The sequence below is a fragment of the Anopheles bellator genome, chromosome 1 (genome assembly GCF_943735745.2).
Source record: "Anopheles bellator chromosome 1, idAnoBellAS_SP24_06.2, whole genome shotgun sequence".
Taxonomy (NCBI): Eukaryota; Metazoa; Arthropoda; class Insecta; order Diptera; family Culicidae; genus Anopheles; species Anopheles bellator.
In genome coordinates, this window is record NC_071285.1 from 26,894,087 (window position 1) to 26,916,486 (window position 22,400).

Consider the following 22,400-nt stretch of genomic DNA (forward strand, 5'->3'; position numbering starts at 1 on the left):
CAGCTTAACGATTTTTCAAGTAGCGCTGAATGGTTGCATCTCGAGAAACAAATACAGGAAGTTTTATCTGAAGATCCCTTTCATCGTTAGAGGGAAAGCTCTTCTTTTCCTGCACTTGCCGTGTAAGTTGTTCCGTCAACCTAGTGGAACGCGTTTGGGGAATGAGCCCGCTGATCCGTGAACCGATCAAACTGAACAGTTGCTTTCCATCGCAGATACAATTATCGTGAATATTTTACGTATGTTCTCGTGCATCGTGTTCTTCGTTGCGATCGGTCTTTCTTCCCGTACCAAGGGTGCGCCATAAGGCACGTAAAATATCCCTAATTAGTGACGTGATTGATGAACAGTCTAATTGTAGCCTTTTTGCATGTACACCGGTATTAAAACGGTAGGTCATAGATTACGTGCGCCAGTTCGTTCGTTACGCCCTTTAGGCAAGGGCAACATGGCTCACGAGAATCCTGATTTCTTTCGCGTTCAATCGCTCTGTTTCTCGGCCATTGGAGTCGGTAGACGAAACACTGGGGCCAACAAAGTAGTGTATTTTTTGAGTTTCTCCACAGTGCTCTTCATGAAGCTTGGAACAGTCATGTTTGCCATCAAACACGCCAACGATATAATGCCACTGTGCGACTGTTTGGGGCCCACGTTTACCGCCTATCTCGGTTTGGTACGGCAGCACAACCTGCGATCGGTCCGGCAGCAAATTTGGGAGTTTGTGCACGAGTTCACCAGAATCCAGCAACACTTGCGACCCAGTGAGCAGCAGATTGTTGAAAAGTACAATCGTATCGCCCTGCACCTGACCTGGGCCTATTTAATTTCGGCCATGGTCACGGGAACCCTGTTCGTCGGTTCTGCGCTGCTCAAGTTCCTAGTCTCGGAAACGCCGGATTACCGTTTGCCGTTATTGATGTAGTGAGTCCGCCGTGATTGGGCCAAAGCTGGACTGCCTCTGCCAACAAACGCTCTCTTTATAACCCAACAGCTTCCCGTTTTCTATCAGTCATCCTGTTACGTTCGCGGTGTTCTTCATCTGGTGCAGTGTGGCTATCTTTTGGGTCGTACTGGAATGTGTGGCCTGCGATTCTTCGTTTGGAACGTTTTGCTCGGGTCTTTTGGCTCATTTCATCGTCATCCAAAGACGATTCGAAGAAATAAGCACCGAGGAGGACTTCGGATCGTTGAATTCCCTTATTCAATACCACGCGTATATTCTGGGCCTCTCGAAGCGTGTTATAAGCGCCTATAAGTTCATCATACTCAACCAGTTGCTCGTATCTTCCCTGTTGTTGTGTATGCTCGGGTTTCAACTGGTAATATCCGCCGGATCGAGCGAAATGGTAGTTTATATAGCATACGGGATGGCCATTACGATTCAAATTACCTACTACTGCTATTACGGCTCGCTGCTGGAGTACGAGGTACGTTCACGCCCCGACGCCAGGATAATGGATAACAGATCTAGGTTTTTTTTTCTTCTTCATAAGAGTCTACAGGTTCACAACGCTGTCTTCAGGTGCAATTGGTACAACGCAACCACGCAAACACAAAAAATGCTTATCAATTGCATGATGCGATCTAGTAAGCCTGTTATCGCCAAAGCTGGATTCACTCAGGCTAATCTTCCTACGCTAAACTCGGTAAGCATCCTAAACTCAACGGATGACTTTTTGGAGAATAACTTGTTTTTGCTTCGTAGTGTGCATCAAAATGAAAAGTTTGAGTTTTATTAGATCAATTCACAAAATGTTCATAGCTCTATTGAACTGGTTACAATATTGTTTTGGTTTTTCAAATGGTTTGTATCCGTTAATTAATGATTTAAAAAAATCGAACCAAACCTATTCTGCTTTGGCACCAGTTTTGTGGCAAATGATGATATAAAAATTAGTTTCAGTATGGTTTTATAATTTTTTCGCTACTCAATTCAACGAGAAACTTCAATAGAGCAACGTATATTTCCAGATTCTCAATTCGGCGGGATCTTACGTCGCCCTTCTGATGTCACTGTTAGAGTAAAACTTTTCTACTACAACAAATATCACGAGAAGCTGCACTGTTACAATTTTTTGAATTTATGCCCGTTTGCGAAATATGTGTCTTACGACAGACACATTTCAATTTCTGCGAAAAATGCTCCTGCAGCTTTCAAGGCCGGAACAGTGTGGACGTTAGTGACTTTGGGAAAATGCTTAAACACCATTGTTATGCACTCTTGTAGCTTGTGTGGTTTGTGCAGTTGGCAAAACACTTTTGATAAATATTATTAATTTCTAGTTCAGGGGATAAAAGGGCCAATCCAGAAATCGAACGAAAAGATAACAATTCAGACTGATGGCAATAAAATAACCATCATCATGGTTCCAATTTTCGATCTCGAAGAACGATCAATGATATTTCGCTGAACTGCACGTTCGGATATAGTGTAGATTTAGCTGTCGTGTTGTTTAAAATGTCGAACAAAGTGTTTGTATACTTCACATTACGCTTGAATTTATTTATCCACACGAAAGATCCCCTTAACTCTGTAGACACTCCTTGGGCTCCTTGAAGGATAGATGATCTGGAAACTCGTAAGATTGATGGTTGTAGGTGGGCAGTGGGAGTTGGGAGATCAGCAATGGGGGCTGATGGGTGTTTTGAAGATGCGAGGAGGATAGCAGATTATAGCTCGTTGTACGTTTGACTTCCTCTGCGCTTATGCTCTAGCACCGTGTGTGATATTTTTTCATAAATAATTTTATTGAAGAGATGGGGTTTAACAGTTACATTAGGAATATTACATTACGAGTAGCGCGAGAAACCAAAGCTTCACTGTTTAGTTAGTTGGCAGCACTGTTTCGATCGACGATCGACATAAGAGACGAGTCGACCGACGTAAGAGACACATGAACTAATAAAATCGTTTAATTCATTCGCTAGTCATTCAAGGCCTGTATCGTTTCTTTGTTATAAAGAGCTCAATCCCCGGCTCTAGCTCTCACCACTCGTTGCGTTGTACTGGCATTCCTTGCATTACGGACATCATGTGTTGCCGATGATTTATTGATGCCGATGATTTAAAAAGTCGCCCAGTACTGCGAAGTTGAAGAAAACTAACGTTTCCCTGGTCTTTTTCATTTAATCAATTGCATATCGTTCTATTTAATGTTACACCGTCAAAATCGACTTTACCGCCTGCCATTGGGGTTTCTGACTAAAATCCTAGAAATACTCATGCGCTATATGACATCCAGAACAGTATTTAATACATTAGTTTGCGTATCAAAACCCTATGCTTCATGCCGACTTAAAGAATACTGCATGCAGAACCGTGCATCACCTCACTGATGAACATTGGTGTCCCGGCGCCTAGGCCTCCGTCTGTTTTCTCGTGCTCATTCTGTGGGAATGTGGGGATATTTGTCAAGACGACCGATGCTTTACTTCGTTATGATTAGCTTACCTGATCGTACTCGCAATCAAAGTATCGGCTTTGGCAATCCAAGCACCGGCACTGATCGGACATCTTGCACGAGATCCCGCACTCTTTGGCTACAGCTTTGTATAGTCGTTTGCTGGACTTGTAAAGTATTTCTGGACCCTTTACTTCGCTCCGAGAGCCGGTGTGTAAATAGAGAATTTGCGGGGCAGTGCTATCAACGCTGCACTCTTCGTCAGAAGCTAGGCCCTCCTGGTTGTCTTGTGAAAGGCAGGTTTCGTCAAAAGTCATTGTTTCCACATCTTCAACTGGGAAGCAGGTGAAATGCAATTTAAAAAAAAAATAGTTGTTTTGAAGGGTTACCAAAGTTCGTTCGGATATTTCTAAATTGTGGGCTACATTTACAAACCGCTATGCAGCAAAGAGTGTGGTAGTATGGTACAATTTTCAACCTAGTAATTTCGTCAAGTTCAACAGGTTCGTCTAGTGGATGGTTCTAAGCTTACCGAGCGTTTGTAAATGACCCGCAATTTGGATAATTCAGATAAATAAAGCATAAGCGTGACACGTTACCTAAACTTTGCAGTGCTGTATTGCAGCTGAGCTGATACACAGAGTTACAAGAGCCGGTGCAATTAAGCAAGTTCTCTTGCGAAGAAGTGATCGCCGAGCTGAAGGTGTGTAGAGATGAATCTGTGGATTCCTGGTGTGTGGTCGAACTAGGTGTGTCCTTTTCTGGGAAAACTGAACTGTTCTCCGCTCCCAATGAGTTGCTTGACACATGCTCCAGGTTAAGAGTAGCCATGGATTCGCTAATTAAAGATGTCCGATTGTTTTCCTTGTCCAATGCTGCCATGCGGTTCTGAAGATGTTAATACACGTTATTCAACACTCTTGTTTTTAATAATAATAATTGTAGAATACTGTTATTTTTTTACAAAAAGCACTGGATCAGGATGACTATATGACAAAGTTCTGAGCCCCTGTCTGAGTCTCGCTAGGGGACATTGGTGATTTCAAATTTTCGAACTATTTTTTAAACGGTCTCACATCAAAAACTTACTTCTTCCAGCACGTACTCGTATGACGGGGGCGGACTAAGAGGTATGATATTCGCTGTTTCGGTGTTGCTTAGAGCAGGATTGTCGTATCCTGCAACCGTAAATTGGTACAATGACCCTCATGTATTTAGTAAGCTAAACCTAGGCATGAAATAGTTTACCTGAAATTTGTTCGTCGGGAGTATCACTGGTTAATAATAAGGCTCGTTGATCGTTGCTCATCGAAACAAGATTATCGTTATTCTGCTCTGACTCCAGAATGGTGCTATCAATAAAATCGATTGCGTTCGTACTGTTCGAAAATGCTCCAAGAGAATTGGTTTGACTATCTACTGGAGCATGCTGTTCCTGAGACGTGCTACGCGACGAACCACTGCCCATGCGGAACTTGAGTTTAAATGGAGCCATCGCAGAAATTGCACTGTATTTTGTCCCAATCACTCATAAGCACGTAACATGAGGTGACGCACCGCTCTATTTTTTCACATTTTTCGCCACTAAAAAAAATGATTAAAATATTATTTCGAAAAATCCAAATACGTTACCAAAATATGGTTTGTATCGATTTAGGGTGTTTCTTTCATATGTGAACATGAACGAACAACATGAAGAATCATTTTGAACTGTTGCAAAGCACATTTAGAAGCAGCAGAAGCAAACAAAGCCGTGTTGGCTTTTTAATTAAATTGAAACTAGAAACTTTTCCACGAAATTTTTATAATAACATTTGGTCGTAAACTGTACAACCGAAAGTCCTGTTCAAATCGAAAATGTCCTTGAAATCTCGGCCTCTATTTATTAGTTTGGAGGCAACTCAATGCTTCTCATTTATTGAACTGTTTTGCAAGATACATAATAAAAAAACATTGCTGTCATAGTAAACTAACCAATTGTTCATATCGAAACCGTAAAAGTATTTTGTTTACTTTTCTCCCGTTGCACGATACACTTTTCTGTTTCTTGTGCACTGTTTTCCCCCAAAACCAAAATCGATATCCATGGAAATGGAAAACATCCAAGTCATGAACATTGGCCTTGAACATTAATTTCACAAACATTTGATGGCACCCTTGCTATTGCATAGTCTATTTCCTTACTTGTTTATCTATCCGCGTTAGTAGCCAGACACAGTAACAATTTAACACAAAATTGCAGTTGCACTACAATATTTAGATGTTCCCAGTTGACGCAGCCAAGACCTTGGCCAGACAGTTTCGAACTTAACAAAATTTATACTATATATTGTTGTTCGGGTGCAGTTCTTTCGGAACCGTCTGTACACCTTTCCCTTCCTGGAAAGTGTAGGAATATAAGAAAAACTCAATGTTGGTAGATTTCGCGTATCTTTCCCGAACTGTCAAAATATCGCCAAACAGATCGCCATCTTTTTTCCAACAGTTGCAATCGCGAAGAGAGTTTTCATTGAGCGCGCGCGCGCGATAGAGAGACATTTTGATAGAAATTAGAGAGTTTATTGTTAGAAACTATACGCCAAGTCTGTCTTCCAGCGAGAGAAAAATAACCCTAGTGACAAACCCACATCGATGCCATGATTTAAAGTAGCAATTCGCAATAGCAACAACAATTTACAGCTCTACACAGTATAAGCAGATCGTGCATTGTTTGCAGTGCTAAATTTTGATATACAAGTACAGACCAATGCTTCTTTCTAGAACTAGTAGTAGATTAGTATTAACGAGTATTGTCAAGCAGGTAATCAGGTCATGAGCGAGCAAAACCATTTATAAAAACCAGATAAAATCATCTCTCCAATTCTATTCAGTTTCTCTTCGAGCTTGTACGCATGTCCCAATTGAAGCATGAAATTGAAGCGAACTATAACCTTGATATATACCAGAAAAACTACTTTATAATAAACAAATAAGTATTTCTAACTAAAATAAAATTAAACTGAAGTAGAATAACTTGAACCACATAGCGGAAGTAGATATACGTTAGGTAAAAATAAACTGGGAATGGATTCTTGCTCTCTTCAATCTTTCAGTTGTTGATCAATGATCAATCTATAATCTACTGATAAAAAGTTGAATCGTGATTGGTAATGCAGAGAACAAGACACCAGTCTGATATGATATGATAGTAGCAGGCCTAGATTTGACGATGAAAAAACTTGAAAAAATTCACGAAGAGTAATCTCGCTTATCAAAGTATTGTACAGTAAGTAGACGATGAAATAGTAGGAAAATGCACTACTAGCTTCACTTTCGCCGGTCGGCAGCAGCTCTGTACTTTCCGTTAACGAATTAACGAATTTAACGAACTCTTATCAGGCCAATTTACATGTTGTTGGATTTCATGCGATTGCACCTCCCATTGCAAGTTTTTTCCGCGATTACAATCATTAATCACTGAGTGTTTGCAGTATTTAAAAAAGAAGAAGTACATCTTTGACGACGAAGACGTTGGACGCAAATTTCGTGCTCGTGCAAAACGCAATGCTTGTTCGCGATCTTGCAAGAAGAGGTTGCAAAAGATCAACATGATTGTAATATGAAATCACAAAATAAAAAACTCAAAGCGGTTGATTCAATTTGCTTCTGATTTATTAGTACAACATGGGAGAGTTATAAATCAAACGAGTGCCAAATGCCAGTTGCCAGTAAATTGTCCCTATGCACATTTATGTACGTGCAATAACCGTGTTGGTGAAAACAAGCTCAACCACAGTTCGGTTCATATTCGAAAATCGTGATGAAAAGTCTCTAATCATATGATCATTTGGAGCAGGCAGTCGATCAAACGGGAATCCCATCGCGCGTCGGTCGGGATACATCTGATCCTGGAGTCCACAGTACGAATGGGAATCGTTACATTTGCCGTCGCTGTTGCACACAATAAAGTTAAACTCGTTAGCAGAAATTGAACCATTTTTAACATGCCACCGTACTTACTCGAGGACGCCTGTCTCGACCTTATCTTGCTCGTAGTCTGAAACCATAACAAACAGATCGAACTTCCGTCCTTCCGGAGAGCCCTTCGGTAGTAGCATGTGGTCCGGCCAACCACACTTGCAAAACTGGAACCTCTCAGCGCCTTGCATGCTGGATACATCCACGCGACCAAATGTCCGTTCGTACGGTATGGTAACACTGGAATTGTCCGACTTTCGGATGACACGGTTTTCGCCAGGATGCACTGTAAAGGGAGAAGACCTTGACTCAAGTGAACCGTTTACAGCGGAAGCATATAACATCATTACGTTTCACGACGAATTTGTCCAGTTCAATCATGTATCGGCGTTGTTGAGCCAGCAAAAATTGTTCCCCATCCACACCATCGATGGGTGCGAGAAAGATTCGCACGGTTCCCTTCTTTTCCTGGTTTGTTTCGTTGTACACGAGGATTTGGTAGGCGAACGGGGCGTGTTGGATGTGTGTGAAAGTGGCGATAACATTACCTTGTGGTCCAAAATCGAGCCCAGCACCCAGGTCGACCTGTGACCGTTGCCAAAAGGTGAGGAGGCGATTTTTGGCAGCCTTCCCGCTTGTTATTTGAACCGAAACGTTGGTGATAGCGACACCTGGAAAGACGAGCTCATTATCGTTGTAAGGAGCGAGCTTTTGCTTGTGCTGCTCAAATATGTCGTCCACTTGGCTATGCAGACGGTAGAAGACTGGATCGCGCATAGCTGTTGGAAAATCACCCAACACACCGTGACTTTCAAGGTACAGATTGTCGGGATCGTGAATAAAACCGATCATAGAATGCAGCAAGGAATGATAGTTTCCATAGTGCTGTAGGTTGACAGATAAAATGGAGTTCTCTACAATGTTTCCCAATAGATCGATCCCAGTATGCTCGTCCAGAGGTATTCGTTGACCGTCAGCCTATATGAAGAACGAAAGCAGCATTTAGATGAAGCTCAATGCCATTGGATACGTTATTTTGTTTCCATTGCTCACCGACAATGCAAATTTTGAATGAATCGCCTCCTTAATGCGGCCAAGCGACGTTTCCAGCTCCAATATGGTGGCAACGGCATCGTCGCCAGGGCGGTTGACATGCTGTAATAATCCAGGCGGTTAGGGCAATACGTTGTGGTAAGCGATTCAGTTCTACATACGCTCATCACTTGATTTGTGGCCCTGCCAGGATACGTTCTGTTTAAGGCGCTGTTCAGAATTTTTGGAAAATATGCCTCCGGAATCGGCTCTCGGAGATTTTTCAACGGTGCCGTAGCTGGTAGAAAATGGCAGAATCGTTCCACATTGTAGCGTGCCACTACCTGGCGATGCATGTAATAGAAAAGCTCGCCGCGGCGGTCTTTGTTAACCACCTCCAAGGGAGCCTCCTGTGGGTACACCAAATGCCAGTGCCAGTGATGCAGGTTCAGCCCAATGTCTTCCCGAAAGTAAGCTAGTCGTTGCTCTGGTTCGCCTTCGGCAGCCGTAAAATTGTGCGGTATATCGACCGCAATACGCTCTTTCTGCTCGGCGATGAACCCTTCTTGGCGAAGTTGAGGTAAAATGCTGGAATCAACGAACCGTGTCGGAAACATTTCCAAAAACGACGGAATAGGTACGGTTCTAGTGTCCTGGCGGTGCATCAACGCGATCGTCAGGGCGTACTGAAACATTGTAGGATTCAGGCGATCCCGAGCATAGGCCGCGACAGATAGCATCGTCTTCGGATCCGGTTGGGCGATCAAATCAGCAACCAGTTGGCCTGCGGCGCGCCTATGCGCCGGACTGAACAAATTAAAATCCCCTTGCTGCGGGATGCTGGTTGCATAGCTTAGATCCGGCACTTTCACTGGTTCGATCACAATGTGATGTTTGGCGACTGATCCTAAGCGATCTTTTATGGATTCCGCAATCGGCTGATATCGGTCAGGCAAGTAGTGGACCGGCAAGTCCATAAACACTTCACTATTGTACTTTGGGTAAAACAGTGGTTCAGACGGACGAGTCATAAGACACAAGTACCCAGTGTCAATGTCGGACATTGTAGATTTTTGTTATGAATATCAATCGAAGCAAACAAAGTCTGTGTGCGTATTTCGCTCAACGTTGCAACTGATTTACTACTCAATTGTTTCAGCATATTTATAGTCACTGGAAATGACTAATACGTTTTAGGTTTACATTGATTCGGTGCAATTAGCAACAGCAATACAATGTAACAACTTATTTATCAAGAAGCTACACCGCAAGATTAGTACGTTGAACTCTGCCTCAACACTAGAAGATAAGAACGCAGTAGTAGTGCATGAATCGTTATAATACTGGATTTGCTATAGTAATGCTGGAACCACGAACTAGAGGTCGCGGAATCGGAACGAAAGTAAAGCAGCTCCGAAAATAAATTTTCTTGTGTAAAGCAAGAAATTATGTATCAGATCTGGTTTAAATTTAAAAATTTATTTTGTTATTGTTGGTTATTTATAATATTTTTTTAACAACTTTCTCGCGTTTCCCATTTTCCTAATAGTGATTCCATGAAAATATTATTCCATGAACTACATCACAGCGGTGGTGATGGAGCAAGTTTCAATGCTCATGATGAAACAATTTACAACAATTTACAATCATGGACAAAAATGCATTTGTAGTCCACTATGTCATTTTCCAGCCACTGCAGGAGCAAAACTATGGAGCAAAACTACGAGGTAAAATAAGGCCGAAAAAATATTAGATTTGATTGATCAACTTACGCTTAAACTTTTTCTTGTTTCATATATATTCGTCTAGAATGCTATTGCTACGTTAAACACACTACAATCCAACAATAGCGTTTTACAGGATTCCATCCAAAGCAGGCATAAAAACGATTCAAAGCATACAAGCGACACAGTAAAATTTTTAAAACGAATCGGAATTACAATGGAAAAGTTGGATCTACTCCCCGTGATACATGTTTCTGGAACTAAGGGAAAGGTTGGTAAACCACGCCTAATCGCGCTTATCGCGTGCTGTTTGGCGTTTAATAATATATGGCTTCCGTCCTTGGGTCAGGGGACAACGTGTGCTATGGTGGAATCGATTCTTCGCTTGAATGGTTATCGCACCGGGTTCTATAGCTCACCGCACTTGGTGTCTGTAACGGAACGCATCCGTCTAGATGGACAACCGATTTCAAAAGACCGTTTTGCGGAGCATTTTTGGAAAATTTACAACATGCTGTTCGCTGCCCAGGAACGCGATTCGGATATGCCATCGTACTTTGGATTCCTGACCTTGCTAGCTTTAAACGTGTTCATTGGCTCTGTGGATGTAGCAGTAATAGAAGTTGGGATTGGCGGACGGTACGATTGCACAAACGTTATACGAAATGCACAGACGGTCGGCATTACCTCTCTTGGACTGGAACATACACAGCTGTTAGGAGAAACGTTGGAAGCGATTGCTTGGCAAAAAGCTGGAATCGTAAAACAAGGATCAGAAGTATTTGTCGCAGAGCAACCAGCTGAATGCATTGCTGTAATTGAAAGCGAATGTCGCCTTAAAAATGTATTGATAAGTAGTGTGTGTCCTAAGTAAAACGCGCGATATTCATGATTCGTTACTTTCGCTAGGCGAAGCTACACATTGTTCCGTCTCGGTTGGAACAGTATCGTTGGACGAAGATACCTACAATGGCGCACAATCGCTGTCCGGAGATGGAAATTAATACATCGCTGGCAACTCAAATAGCGGTGAACTGGATTCGGCGTACACGTCCTCATATTTTACCATTTGACGATAAGCTGCTGATTCCTGAAAGCATTATAGAAGGTGTCAATTGTTATTTTTGGCCCGGAAGATTACAAATCATTCCATGTGAGGGAAAGCGAACAATTTTCCTAGACGGCGCTCATGCAATAAACCAACTGCAATAAACCATTTAAAACAGACTTCAGGGTTCGTGCATAATTCTGTGAAATCAATCTTCGATTACATTGACAACAACTATCCAGCACGCGATGAACCATGCGACATTTTAATTACCGGTTCGATTCATCTTCTTGGTGCAACACTTATAGCGTTAAGAATGGAGGATCGTGTTTTATGGCGTTAGTCGTTTCCTGTCCCCCGCTGATAGAGCAGTCGGTAACGCTTTGGCAAAGCGCGTTTTGTGGTTGCACTAGCGCCTTCCGGTACAATATTCATAATAAAGCCGGTGTTTTGTATAATATTGCGAGAAGGTTCTTATTTATTTCTAGTAGAACAGTCGTGTTACAGTTGTAAATCCAATCAAACATAGCAAAGTCGACACAGGCGCCTTTTACATTAGGCGCCAGTGTGATATGCCAGAACGAACGAATTGTAACAACTGATACTCAAGGAATCTACACATTTAAGTAACTTTGGAAGACGACGAAGGAACTGATCTTCTTGGTTCAAGTGTCTTCAGATCCTTCAGATATATTGTATGTTTCTCAAACAGCTCAACAAGCCCCTTATTTGGTTTATTACATTCTCCATCGTACTCGCTACCAACGGTCCAAAGTGATTCTAAATCGTAATGTTCGCGTGCTTTGGCGGAAAAAATGTGCAATGAAATATTCCCTAAAAATAGAATAAAAACACAACATTTGCCGAGTCCAAAATTGAGCAGCCACAAGATATTACCAAGGTCTAGTGCCATCCAGTCGCTGGAGGATTCTCCTTCTATTTTGGGAATAAATTCGTGCGGAAGTTGTTTCATTTTATACACTTTTCTCACGAACTGTGCTATTCCTAGCATGTGTTTTTTATTCCGACCAGACACAATACACAAATAGTCAACATACTTGATCTCTTTTGGAACGGAGCAAACAAAAACATTGATTGCGTTGTTCAGTTTCAAGATGGAAACTAAATCGTGTATCTCAAAAACATATTGTTCACCACCTGCAAGCAAATAACTCGTTTATAGATAGTTTTGTAAGATCAGCACCTGTGACTCTCCATCACAGAAAGCACTTACGGATAAAATCGATTCCTTCGTACATTTCGAAAGGGTCAGCAATCGGTTGTGTTTGTGTTTTGCCGCTATGCTGCATCTTTCGTTCTTCATCTACGTCTAGGATAATTGGTGAATCTTCATCTTGAAATATTTGGTATTTGGCTGCGATCGACCGGGCACTTGGTATTTTTTGTGATAACTCTTTATTCTGCTTTGTAAGGCTCTCAGGAGAAGACTTGGAAGAATATTCGTCGTGCGAAGTTCTCACAATTCTTTTCATAAACGACTGATTTACTCGCAGCATATATTTACGCAAATACGCGGACCACATCTTCCAACTAATTTAAATAATTATACAAATAATTATTACCAACAAATTCAAAACACATGTCCCATTTCGCACATGCAAAATGAAAACAACCTTAGTGATTTTTGACAGTTCAAAATTCAGGACCCACAATAAAACGTCAAAATAATCTAACGTAGTGAATTCCGTCATCAGCAGCTTTGACTTTAATTTTGTTCTGTTGTTTTGTTCTAATGATTCCCTTCCTTGGTAAATAAGTTTATATTGACGGTGGTATGGCGAAGTTATTTAAGTTCATGTCGGTAAAAAATAAAGATAAAAATTTCATGTCGAAGCTAGAAACAGATGCTACTCCAATGCCGAGGGCGAATGGGAAAAATAAGGCAGTTTCCGCTTCGACTAACAACGGCAGTGCTTTCGTGAATGCAAATATCAGCGGGACGGAGCAATTCGCCTCATTGGCATTAGGAAGTGGCATCAGTTTAGCGGAAGTACCAACCGAAGCAATGGCCATCCCGGAAGAACCGAGTGCGCATACCGTGGTAAACAATGTACATTACAATGCATTGGCAGCCCCTCAACAAACATCGATATCCAACACATCCGCTAAGATGGTGTTTCACATAAAGAACTCCAGCAATGTACACATTGGAAACAGCTATACTATGGAGCCAACGAATGGGTGTAATGACTGTAAAACGGACCATAAGGAACACGTTAAATGGGCCAATTTAAAGCTGTCTAACACTATCACCCAAATGATGAAGTCTTCTGATGAATTGGAACCGGAAATGCTTGAAATCGTGTCAAGACATTTAGGCTACGAATGGAAAAGCTTCGCTCGAAAGCTGGAATACTCGGAAGGGCAAATTGATGCCTTCGAAGCAGACAATCCAACATTGTCGGAGGTATTTGGCGATGTTTGAGTATTTAGTATAAGTATTTGAGTATGAGCAACTGTATGAAATGTTTACTTGTTCTTTTTCAGCAAATTTACCATTTTCTTTTGGATTGGACTCAAAACGAAGATAACCCTACGCTGGGACGCCTAGTGTCATTGTTGTGGGAAAATAAACACAAAGAAACGGTTTATTACATGAAGAGAGAATGGAAATGCCGGAAAGAGAATTTGAGTAGCTGACCCGCTGCCCCGACGATAACCCGCTACGGTAGAATAGGACCCCGAGGAGAGCAACACATAAAAGTAGTGATAGGTGAAATTTGTTTTACTTTTTAACGTGAAAGAAGAAGATTATGTTACACAGGCTAAACATATAATAGGTCGATCAGTTTTGTTTAAGAATTTTAAACGATTCAATCAATGAATCGTAAAATGTATGAATCAGAAAACGTATTGTGGTAATTAAAACAATTTCATAAAAAAACATAATCATTAGGTTTGATGGTGAGTTTATTGAACCATTTACATGCTATCCTTCACACCTCACTTCAACATACCTTCCGGAATGGAGTGGCAAATGTAACTTAGGATTTCTGTCCCAATTTTTCCTTCTTAATCGTTCATGTTAACGTAAAGCATCTATGCGAATCGTTGGTGGAAAAAGAAGCATAATAGTGGCAACTCTTCGCAATCACTCGCAAAGCAATAGTCAGCGTCCTGATCCGATATCCGAATCCTGATCCGAATATCTGCTAGCTAGAATACGCTGTATAAAGGGGATAGAAATGGGAATAAAATTCAGTCGCAGTCGCTAAACTGCCTGTGGGATAAGGGAAGGCTCAAGCATAAAGCTTTGAACAAATTTACTCACAATAGCCAGTATAATACTATTCAAAGATATATTATCTTCTTGAATGTTGAAAAAAAGGTGCCAAAGTTTTCATCGGCCTACAATCGGCGATCTTTGAAGGCTTTTATGGGCGTTTTTTGAAAATACGTTAATTGACCAAGATTCGCAGAAATGCCAGAGTTACTGACGACAAATTGTACACACGGAGCCGTTCGCTTTCAGTTTGAGTAATTGTCTCTTTGCCTTGATTATAGTGCAAATATGAAATTCAACGAACATTATATTTATCTTGTATGAATGCATTCTGAAGGTTCTTTTCCATATAAATAACTCCATATAACGATATTTGCGACGAATAGAATAGTTTTATTTACACTGAAACTATGTGAGCTCTACATATTTTTATTGATTTAAAGGTCTATTGAACGTGTGATTAGGGGAGCAATAAACTCTAATAGTCAATGTAATATTTCATATGTGTCAATGCAATATTCCGTTATGATTAGTCAAAATATAATCAATTATGTTTTATTATTAACACGATCAATGGCTCTCAGTTTGTTCATTCCACAATCCCTCAATTTTGATTTATGCTTCACCAGTTAAATAAAAGTTAAAAGAATAATTCATCATTGTTCTTTTGACCAATAGAAATACTTGATACATTATTATAGCTAAACGGATTGCTAAGCAAGCTTTCGCACGTATTGTACCATTATTTAATGCTTCATCGGTTCAATTTTACAAATGAAAAAGAAAGAATTATCGTTTTATTTATAGTAGTGTAAAACATGGACCATGCTTTTATGTGGGAAAACATTGAATGAACTTGTGCTACCTGCATAGTGCTATTTCCAGAACAGAACTATACGACGGTGCATAAAGCCATATTAAAGAGTTTCTAATACATTGGTGTGAAGAATGTTTGTTTTTAATATGTTGCTCTTTCAATAGCCGGTTATCACGATTTTGCCGTCAAATTATTGCTGGCAACCGTGCAAACTTACAACAGTTTGATGAAACTAAAATGATACAATCAAATGGTTTTCTAAGCATGTCAACTAGAAACCGCGCGGATGTAATTGTTTTTAATCTGGTGGTAGGTAGGAAAAGAGCCTGAATTTTTCCCGAATATGAGGTCGAACATCTTCACGCTGGAAATAGAAACACGCAATTGTATAATTATCTATTAAACTGTTGGCAAAGTACAATGTGCTTACCATTTCGGCCAATCGCTCTAAAAAGGGTAGTATTTTCATTAATTCTGAGTCGCTCTGGTCTACGAACCAACTTTCAATTGGTATTCCATTATCTAACTGGTAGCTGAAAGATGCAAGATCGGGATCAATGATAAGCTCTCAAATTAAATTCAGCCGACACACACTACAGCGTGTACAGACAATCCAACCTACCCAAATGCTTGTGGCGAGTTATCAATTATTATTGTTCTAGAAAGATCTCTACCAAGGATAGTCAAGTCCTTAATATAATTACCGTTGACTAGCACACAATGTTCCCGGAATAAGCGATATCTATAACAGACGGAGAAACGACACGATCAATCAAGCAGTTGCTTAGATTCATACATAAAAAATTAGTTATTTAGGTAGATTACCGAACCAACAACTATCTATAAAAGAATAATTTTAGAATGCAGGTATGGCATTGCAATGATGTTTTTAAAGATTTACACTCACTTGATAAGTCGACGATCCGGATCGAGTAAATTGAGAAGTTTGTCGGCGTAAACTCGTTTCGATGCAGTGAACAGTATCACTTCGAAAAGTTTTGATACTTTCTCTAAGAACTCACGGAAATAGGGTCTTGTGCGAACAAACACGGTATATTTGCACTCTTGGAATATCACCGGGAACTTGAAACTGGCATCCGAAAGCTCCACCAAGCTGCAATGCACTAGCGTTTCGTCCAAGTCCAATGCAAGGCTAAACTCTGCACTAGATCGCGTTTTGAGTGGTAATGCTGGACACTTGGAGCGCATCTCACATGTAAGCGGTGGCAAGTGTTTGATGAAATAGTATGGATCGAAGACCCGATATGCTGCATCATCGTGCTGCTCGTCACACACTTCCTGTTTGTTTTGGGATGATACCGGTCGAAGAAACGTTAATTAAAAACGGCAAATCAAATAAACCTAAAAGAAACCCACCTCCATTTCTACACGTTCATGATTTTCAAGCTGTGCAGAAGACAATTCGTCATGGTTACCACACATTGCAACGGGCTCATTGCAGTCGATGTTATGAATCAAAGATTGCTGCTCGGAGCTGTGATTTCCGTGACTAAACTCAGGCAAGTAGGCCTTGTGCGGTCCGGTGCTGCTGCTAGCGCCCTGGTCCAACATCGAATCCATGTTTCCCATGTTCGTGAATGTACTTAGTGCTTTCAGATTCTCAATGGCCGTCGAATTGAGTGAGGAGATAAATTGGGTATCATTCGCATTGCCCAAATCACCATGGCTGTCCGTCAAATTTAATCCTGCCACATCACCACAGCTGAGCAACGCTTGTGTCAGCAGCATATTATACGAATAATCGTTATACTGTCCCAGTTCTGCGACACCTCGGTAATGTTCTTCATCGAACATAGAAATTAAATCAGAAGCAACTGCCAGGTCTCCACCGTTTCCCGCCGAAAAGTTGGACTGTTGCGGTTTATCATCGTGTCCGGAAGCTGGAACTGGATTGTTTGTACGTGACACAGGTTGACCACTACACAACGGCGAGGACACAGATGTAGCCGATGAAACTATGGATGACGATGATGAAGAAGATGAAGGGGCCAAATTTGTCACCGACGACAACAACAGTGAAAAGGGTTCTTTCAGGGCATATGAGGTGACATCCTCGGGACAGCTAGACCCGGACGAGTACGGTTGTACCGTGTCGGTAGTAGAGTCTACCTCTGGCACAACAATAGCTAACGATGGGCAGGAAGCAGATCCGCTTCTCTTCGGAAATTCCCCGGGACATGACACATGATCCGCAGCATGTTCGTCGTTAACTCTGGTCGGAATATCTAATTCCGTTGTCGTGCTGTCGCATTCCGTGATACACTTGGAGGGCGCGAACAGTTGATGCAACTGCGGCTGTGTTATTGCTGAATTCCCTTTCATTGAACAAGATGAACTTATTGATTGTGCACTCGAGTAATCTAAGAGAGAGCTTTTGACAGAATTGTACGCCATTATTCGAAGCTGGCTCATATTTTCTTTGGACGAGCTCAAACTGCCAGTGTCGTTTGCGGAGAATACGCCTTCCCCTCTAGGTATGTTGTCCGTGGCATAATCAACGTTACGAGTGGCTATGCCGTTACTCGAACTGCATCCTGGAAGAAGCTCCGACCGCATTGAGTTCCCGGGCAAATCATCACAATTATTCTTGTCGGCGGCGCCGGGGAAAAGAGTAATATTTTCGTTATCCTGCCAGCAGAATCTGTTTTCTTTGCATTCCTCGGAAACGGTGGTACTGTGAAGTGGTGATGAATTTGGTTTTCCGCGGCGGTTTCGCAGCATAGGCTTCTGGATTTCGCCCGTTTTGGTTTCTATATTACTTTGGGCATTTGTAACCGGTATGGCCAGATCTGCAGCAGTGGTAGATGAAACTGCGACGCATTTTCCACCTGTTCTGCATTTGGATGCAAGATTAACCTTGGCGACTGATCGCCGATTGGACGATGTTAGCAGCACTGAATGTACAGATTTTTTTGCCTTAGAACTTGACACTTTAAGGCATGATTTTAATTTAGGAGCAGCGCGGGAACTACTTGAGCGCAGGCGGCGATCTCTATTTTCACTACGTAGCCACATTCTATCTGAAAAAAAACGTCGAAATCAAAGACAATCGTCAAAAACACAGCAAAGATACTGTAACTTAAACTTTCTCTTTCGAATGAAAATACTCTAAATCATGACAAGATAAATAACAACCAACGAATTTTTACTACATTTCTGTTGTCCAATCAAACCTTTACTATTCTTCTTCTTCTTCTTTTTTGGCACTACAACCGCTGTGCGGTCTTGGCCTGCACCAGAGACAATGTTAATGTCAATTATCCCTGGTGCTATCCGTAACAGTTCGTTTTTACGGGCGGGGTTGTGGGTCCCGCGCCAACCCCCCTTCTGTCAGCGCCGGTATCGGGAATCGAAACCATGGCCGGTTGAGCGACAACCGATCCCGGGATTCGAACCCTGGCCAGCTGCGCTGACAGCGAAGAGCGTTACCTTTAACCTTTACTATTATTCAATTATTAATTTTCAGTTATAAACGTAACATTTCTCTCTGAGGAATATGAATGTTGAGACAGACACGAATCTTATGTTATTGAAGTAGGCTTCCCTTGTCGAAATTTCGTTTAAAAAAATTGCAAACTTGTAGAATATTTCTTCTTACATTGTTTTATGAATATGTTGTTCAATATAATCAAAAATTCAGTTTCCAAATTCCCACTTATAAAGTATCTGCTGTTTGAAACATTGATTTAATGTACAATCATATTAGACAAAGTACAATCATATTAGACAAAAATGTGTGTTCATAAAAAATGTAGAAAGTCCCCACACAATTAGCTTCCACAGCGAAAACTTCATAACGAACAAACAATGAGAAAACAACATGAAAACAAAGGTGAAAGAGCGGTCGTTTAGCTAAATTCACTTGTCGGATCCTGTGCTAGATTCCGATTGTGAATTAGCGCGAGAGAAAGTGATGCTGTCTAATATGTTTCGAAGCGAGGACGCGCTTTCGATGGCACAATTTATGCTGCCACTGTTCAAGCCCAGGAAAACCTTTTCCAGGCCATATTTAGCAGGCAACAGTTGGAATTCCATAGATTTAGGCCTCACGCGTAATACAATCGATATATTCAATATGAATATGTTCAATGTTTGCATGCGAACAATCTCATTAAAACTGAGTGCTGATGTTTTGATGCAGCCAAATTGTGTTGAATCGTTTTCGGCCCAGCGTTTCATCATTTCATCATTTCGATACTTCTGAAGAACAATCCGATCCATAATCACGCGACAACAAAACTTGTCTCGTATAGTGTTCGTTGCATTCCGGGGGCTTTGAAAACATATTTCAAAACCGAATGTTATCAGTCAAATCACGGCGTCCCAACGTCTTCGCAGCGCACGATGCGCTTTTTCAACCTGCCGCAGGTAAATCAATTGTTTTTCGTAAAATTAACCACATCTCATACCGTGTTTTGCATGAATTGCAGCTAGCGAAGAACTACACAATCGATCTGAGCTTTATCAATGGATGTTTAACAGGCTCTTGTTTTCTACGTTCGGTCATCGGATTTGGCGGCGAAAAATTTAAGTCAATAATCACAACACTTGCCCAATAATCTCGTCCGCCTTTTGAGTTGAAAACACACTAAACTTCACACCAATTAAAACTTAAAACATCTTGCTCCATGCAAAATGCTTTAATAAGTAACACTGATATTTAAATAGTACTAATATTTTCACTCTGTTTTCATTTTCTAAAATGGCTACTTTTTTGACATCAACTTTTTCGCTCGACCTCACACACACACACTCACTTTGTGTTGCTTCTCGCCTAAAGAAGAAGTAGAAGAACGTAAAGAAGAGTTTTGTATGAATTGTGTGCGAGCAAATGTCAAGAAATGTCAGAAATGACAGAGATCCTCTTTAACGAGATACGCGTTCGTGAGGCAAAACAACAATGTCGGGTGCAAAAATATTGGAGCCTGAAACATTGACTGAAACAAAAGTGTCTGGAAATACGAAAACCCGATGGCACAGACCATCATTTTAGAGTGTATAATGAATACAGTACAATTTCCCAATATCCTTTAATTTACACTTAAACTCTACTTGCTAACTCGACTCTGTGATTTCGATATTTGAACTCGTAACCCGATGTAATAGCAACATTCTACTTTGATTTGATTATGTGTTCTATCTTTTTATGCCAACAGTGTGTTGTAAAACACGATGTAAAACACGGGACGGAAGCCAAAAGAATTAAACACGTGGAGAAAGACAGAAGGTATAGAAACTTAAGACAGGTTAAGTTCCGACGATGAAGTGTCATTTAATCACATTTCGTTTTAAATTTGACGAGCCTAGTAATTGGACTATTTCATATCGTAAATCGACAGTTTTACTTTGTTTCGTTGCAGTACTTCAGTCGCTAGTAAAGAACGGGGTTTTATTTGGGGTTCAATTGCCAAAAACCACGACCAATCCCCTGAAAAAGTAGTCAAAATAAATTGTACACTAGAATCGTGCTGAATGCACGTGATTATGGTGACAAACATAGAATCATAATTACAATCAAACAAACCCAGGACCAGTCGCTTCAAATCTTTCAGGTTTTCAACTCCTGGTTTGTGACATATTATTAAAAAAAACTAGCTGTTCCCGGCGGGCGTCGCTGCGCCTCATTTCATCCTTATTTCTTGATTGGGGCGTTTCAGAGGACTTCTTGATGACGTATCCGATCAGCTTCCCTTTTAATTTCCCGTTACTTCTACTTTTCAGACAATCGGGCTTCCCGGTGACGTATTCGTTCAGTTGCCTTCTAGCTTCCCGTTGCTTCTACGCTGCAAACGATCGTGCTTTCCGTTGACAAATCCTATCAGTATGTATGTTAAAATGGCAATTTTCAAAGAGCCGTATTATCTAACCCTAAGTTTAAACGACAAGCGAATTTTTTTTTGTATTTTTCAAGTAGAGGAACGCAGTGTATCAAAACGTACGATAAGGGGGTAATTCTGTTCATGCCACCTACAGGAATAATCGGAAAAAATTATCCAAAACATGCGCCACGAGCAATCAAGCTAATCAGTCGGAGTGCGTTTTAGTAGAGCTAGTTTTTAATAATTGTGTTGTGGGTTGATTATGATTGAATAAAGCAATTTTTCATCCTCGTTTCGTTATCGTTATTCGGTTTTATTAGTTGAAGTCATACAAACTTTTGTCACGTACTGTAACTGAATTTTGAAAGAAAAGTTCAATTAATTTGCCATAATTTTAAAAAGGCGGATTTGTTTTTTTATTGCCTTTTCCCGAACTTTTCCCGAATTTCCCGAACGTTCCCAAATTTCGTTCGAAATATCCAAATTATCGAAATCGAAAAATGAACTTTCCTTCAGCCGTGTCACAAACCACACATCGTTCAATCGTTCAAAACGGCCAAATTTGGTCGTTTTGATCGACGCTCTCTCTCTCTCTCTCTCTCTCTCGCTCGCAGAAGTTGTCAGCTTGCGTGTGTGTGCGTGTGTGTTCAAATTGCGACAGCTGCGAAACCGCAGTAGTAGTGGTGTGTTGTGTTTGAAAACACGCGTTTGAAACACACACGCGCACGCTCTTCGAACGGTCGTTCACCTCTGGTTCTATAACGTTATAACAGTGTTTTGCCTGTTTCATCGCCGCTCTCGCTTTCGTACGTTGTCCGGGGTTTTCTGTAATGCGTACACGCTGAAGGTACTTTTGTTTTTTCGCCAATCACTTAATTGTAGTTAGTGGTATTTTGACGTCCTTTTACTGCGGTGGGATAGTTTTTGCAGCTCCACCATGGCAACTGCAAATGTACCGAATGTGTCTGTGACTAACATGTCGCGCCCAGGATGTTGCTATCGATACAAGCGATACTAAAGGACAGCAGCGAAATATACTATTGCACATTACGCCGCCAAACACTAATGTTGGCCCAAAAAAGGGTCGAGCAAAAACAAAGCTTGTCGAGGGAGAGAGAGTGAGACAGAGCCGAAAAGCCGGATGGTGGAAAGAGAACAAATGCGTCAGAGAGAGAGAGAGCGCGGCGCAGAACAAACGCTAAGCTGTGTGTGTACACACGTACACATTCGTCGCGCTGTGTATGTGTGTGGGTACGTACAACAACACCAAGTGTAGAAGTCGGCATCTTCGTCACCGGCAGTTGGTCAAAAATCTCTTTAGTTTTCCCTCTGCAAGT

General features: G+C 41.2%; 7 protein-coding genes across 7 annotated transcripts; 3 read left to right on the forward strand and 4 right to left on the reverse strand.

The window, feature by feature from the left end:
* Positions 1-448: 448 nt before the first annotated feature.
* LOC131215339 (odorant receptor 82a-like) lies at positions 449-2,025 on the forward strand. Its single transcript, XM_058209727.1, has 4 exons — positions 449-921; positions 992-1,427; positions 1,494-1,646; positions 1,972-2,025. Exons 1-4 carry the CDS (start codon positions 449-451, stop codon positions 2,023-2,025), a joined length of 1,116 nt encoding a protein of 371 aa, XP_058065710.1.
* Positions 2,026-3,080: 1,055 nt separating this feature from the next.
* LOC131216626 (uncharacterized) lies at positions 3,081-5,764 on the reverse strand. The gene is made up of 6 exons (XM_058211167.1): positions 5,586-5,764; positions 4,650-4,985; positions 4,491-4,579; positions 4,001-4,289; positions 3,452-3,735; positions 3,081-3,388 (listed from the first exon to the last, which is right to left on the reverse strand). The coding sequence occupies exons 2-6, from the start codon at positions 4,894-4,896 to the stop codon at positions 3,296-3,298; spliced, it is 1,002 nt and encodes a 333-aa protein (XP_058067150.1). The 5' UTR covers positions 4,897-4,985; positions 5,586-5,764; the 3' UTR covers positions 3,081-3,295.
* A 1,291-nt stretch (positions 5,765-7,055) lies between these two features.
* Positions 7,056-9,454, reverse strand: LOC131210493 (phenoloxidase 8-like). Its single transcript, XM_058203786.1, has 5 exons — positions 8,573-9,454; positions 8,412-8,513; positions 7,709-8,336; positions 7,401-7,644; positions 7,056-7,331 (listed from the first exon to the last, which is right to left on the reverse strand). The coding sequence occupies exons 1-5, from the start codon at positions 9,452-9,454 to the stop codon at positions 7,130-7,132; spliced, it is 2,058 nt and encodes a 685-aa protein (XP_058059769.1). The 3' UTR covers positions 7,056-7,129.
* A 645-nt stretch (positions 9,455-10,099) lies between these two features.
* On the forward strand, positions 10,100-11,514 carry LOC131215340 (folylpolyglutamate synthase, mitochondrial-like). Its single transcript, XM_058209728.1, has 5 exons — positions 10,100-10,117; positions 10,200-10,385; positions 10,464-10,958; positions 11,024-11,299; positions 11,341-11,514. Exons 1-5 carry the CDS (start codon positions 10,100-10,102, stop codon positions 11,503-11,505), a joined length of 1,140 nt encoding a protein of 379 aa, XP_058065711.1. The 3' UTR covers positions 11,506-11,514.
* Positions 11,515-11,662: 148 nt separating this feature from the next.
* On the reverse strand, positions 11,663-12,773 carry LOC131214916 (uncharacterized). Its single transcript, XM_058209259.1, has 3 exons — positions 12,397-12,773; positions 12,060-12,320; positions 11,663-11,996 (listed from the first exon to the last, which is right to left on the reverse strand). Exons 1-3 carry the CDS (start codon positions 12,704-12,706, stop codon positions 11,785-11,787), a joined length of 783 nt encoding a protein of 260 aa, XP_058065242.1. The 5' UTR covers positions 12,707-12,773; the 3' UTR covers positions 11,663-11,784.
* A 125-nt stretch (positions 12,774-12,898) lies between these two features.
* On the forward strand, positions 12,899-14,907 carry LOC131205775 (protein immune deficiency-like). The gene is made up of 2 exons (XM_058198024.1): positions 12,899-13,590; positions 13,671-14,907. The coding sequence occupies exons 1-2, from the start codon at positions 12,958-12,960 to the stop codon at positions 13,821-13,823; spliced, it is 786 nt and encodes a 261-aa protein (XP_058054007.1). The 5' UTR covers positions 12,899-12,957; the 3' UTR covers positions 13,824-14,907.
* On the reverse strand, positions 14,090-19,942 carry LOC131215341 (CTD small phosphatase-like protein 2). The gene is made up of 6 exons (XM_058209729.1): positions 19,654-19,942; positions 16,601-18,260; positions 16,131-16,522; positions 15,846-15,965; positions 15,654-15,756; positions 14,090-15,587 (listed from the first exon to the last, which is right to left on the reverse strand). Exons 2-6 carry the CDS (start codon positions 18,257-18,259, stop codon positions 15,522-15,524), a joined length of 2,340 nt encoding a protein of 779 aa, XP_058065712.1. The 5' UTR covers position 18,260; positions 19,654-19,942; the 3' UTR covers positions 14,090-15,521.
* Positions 19,943-22,400: the final 2,458 nt, after the last annotated feature.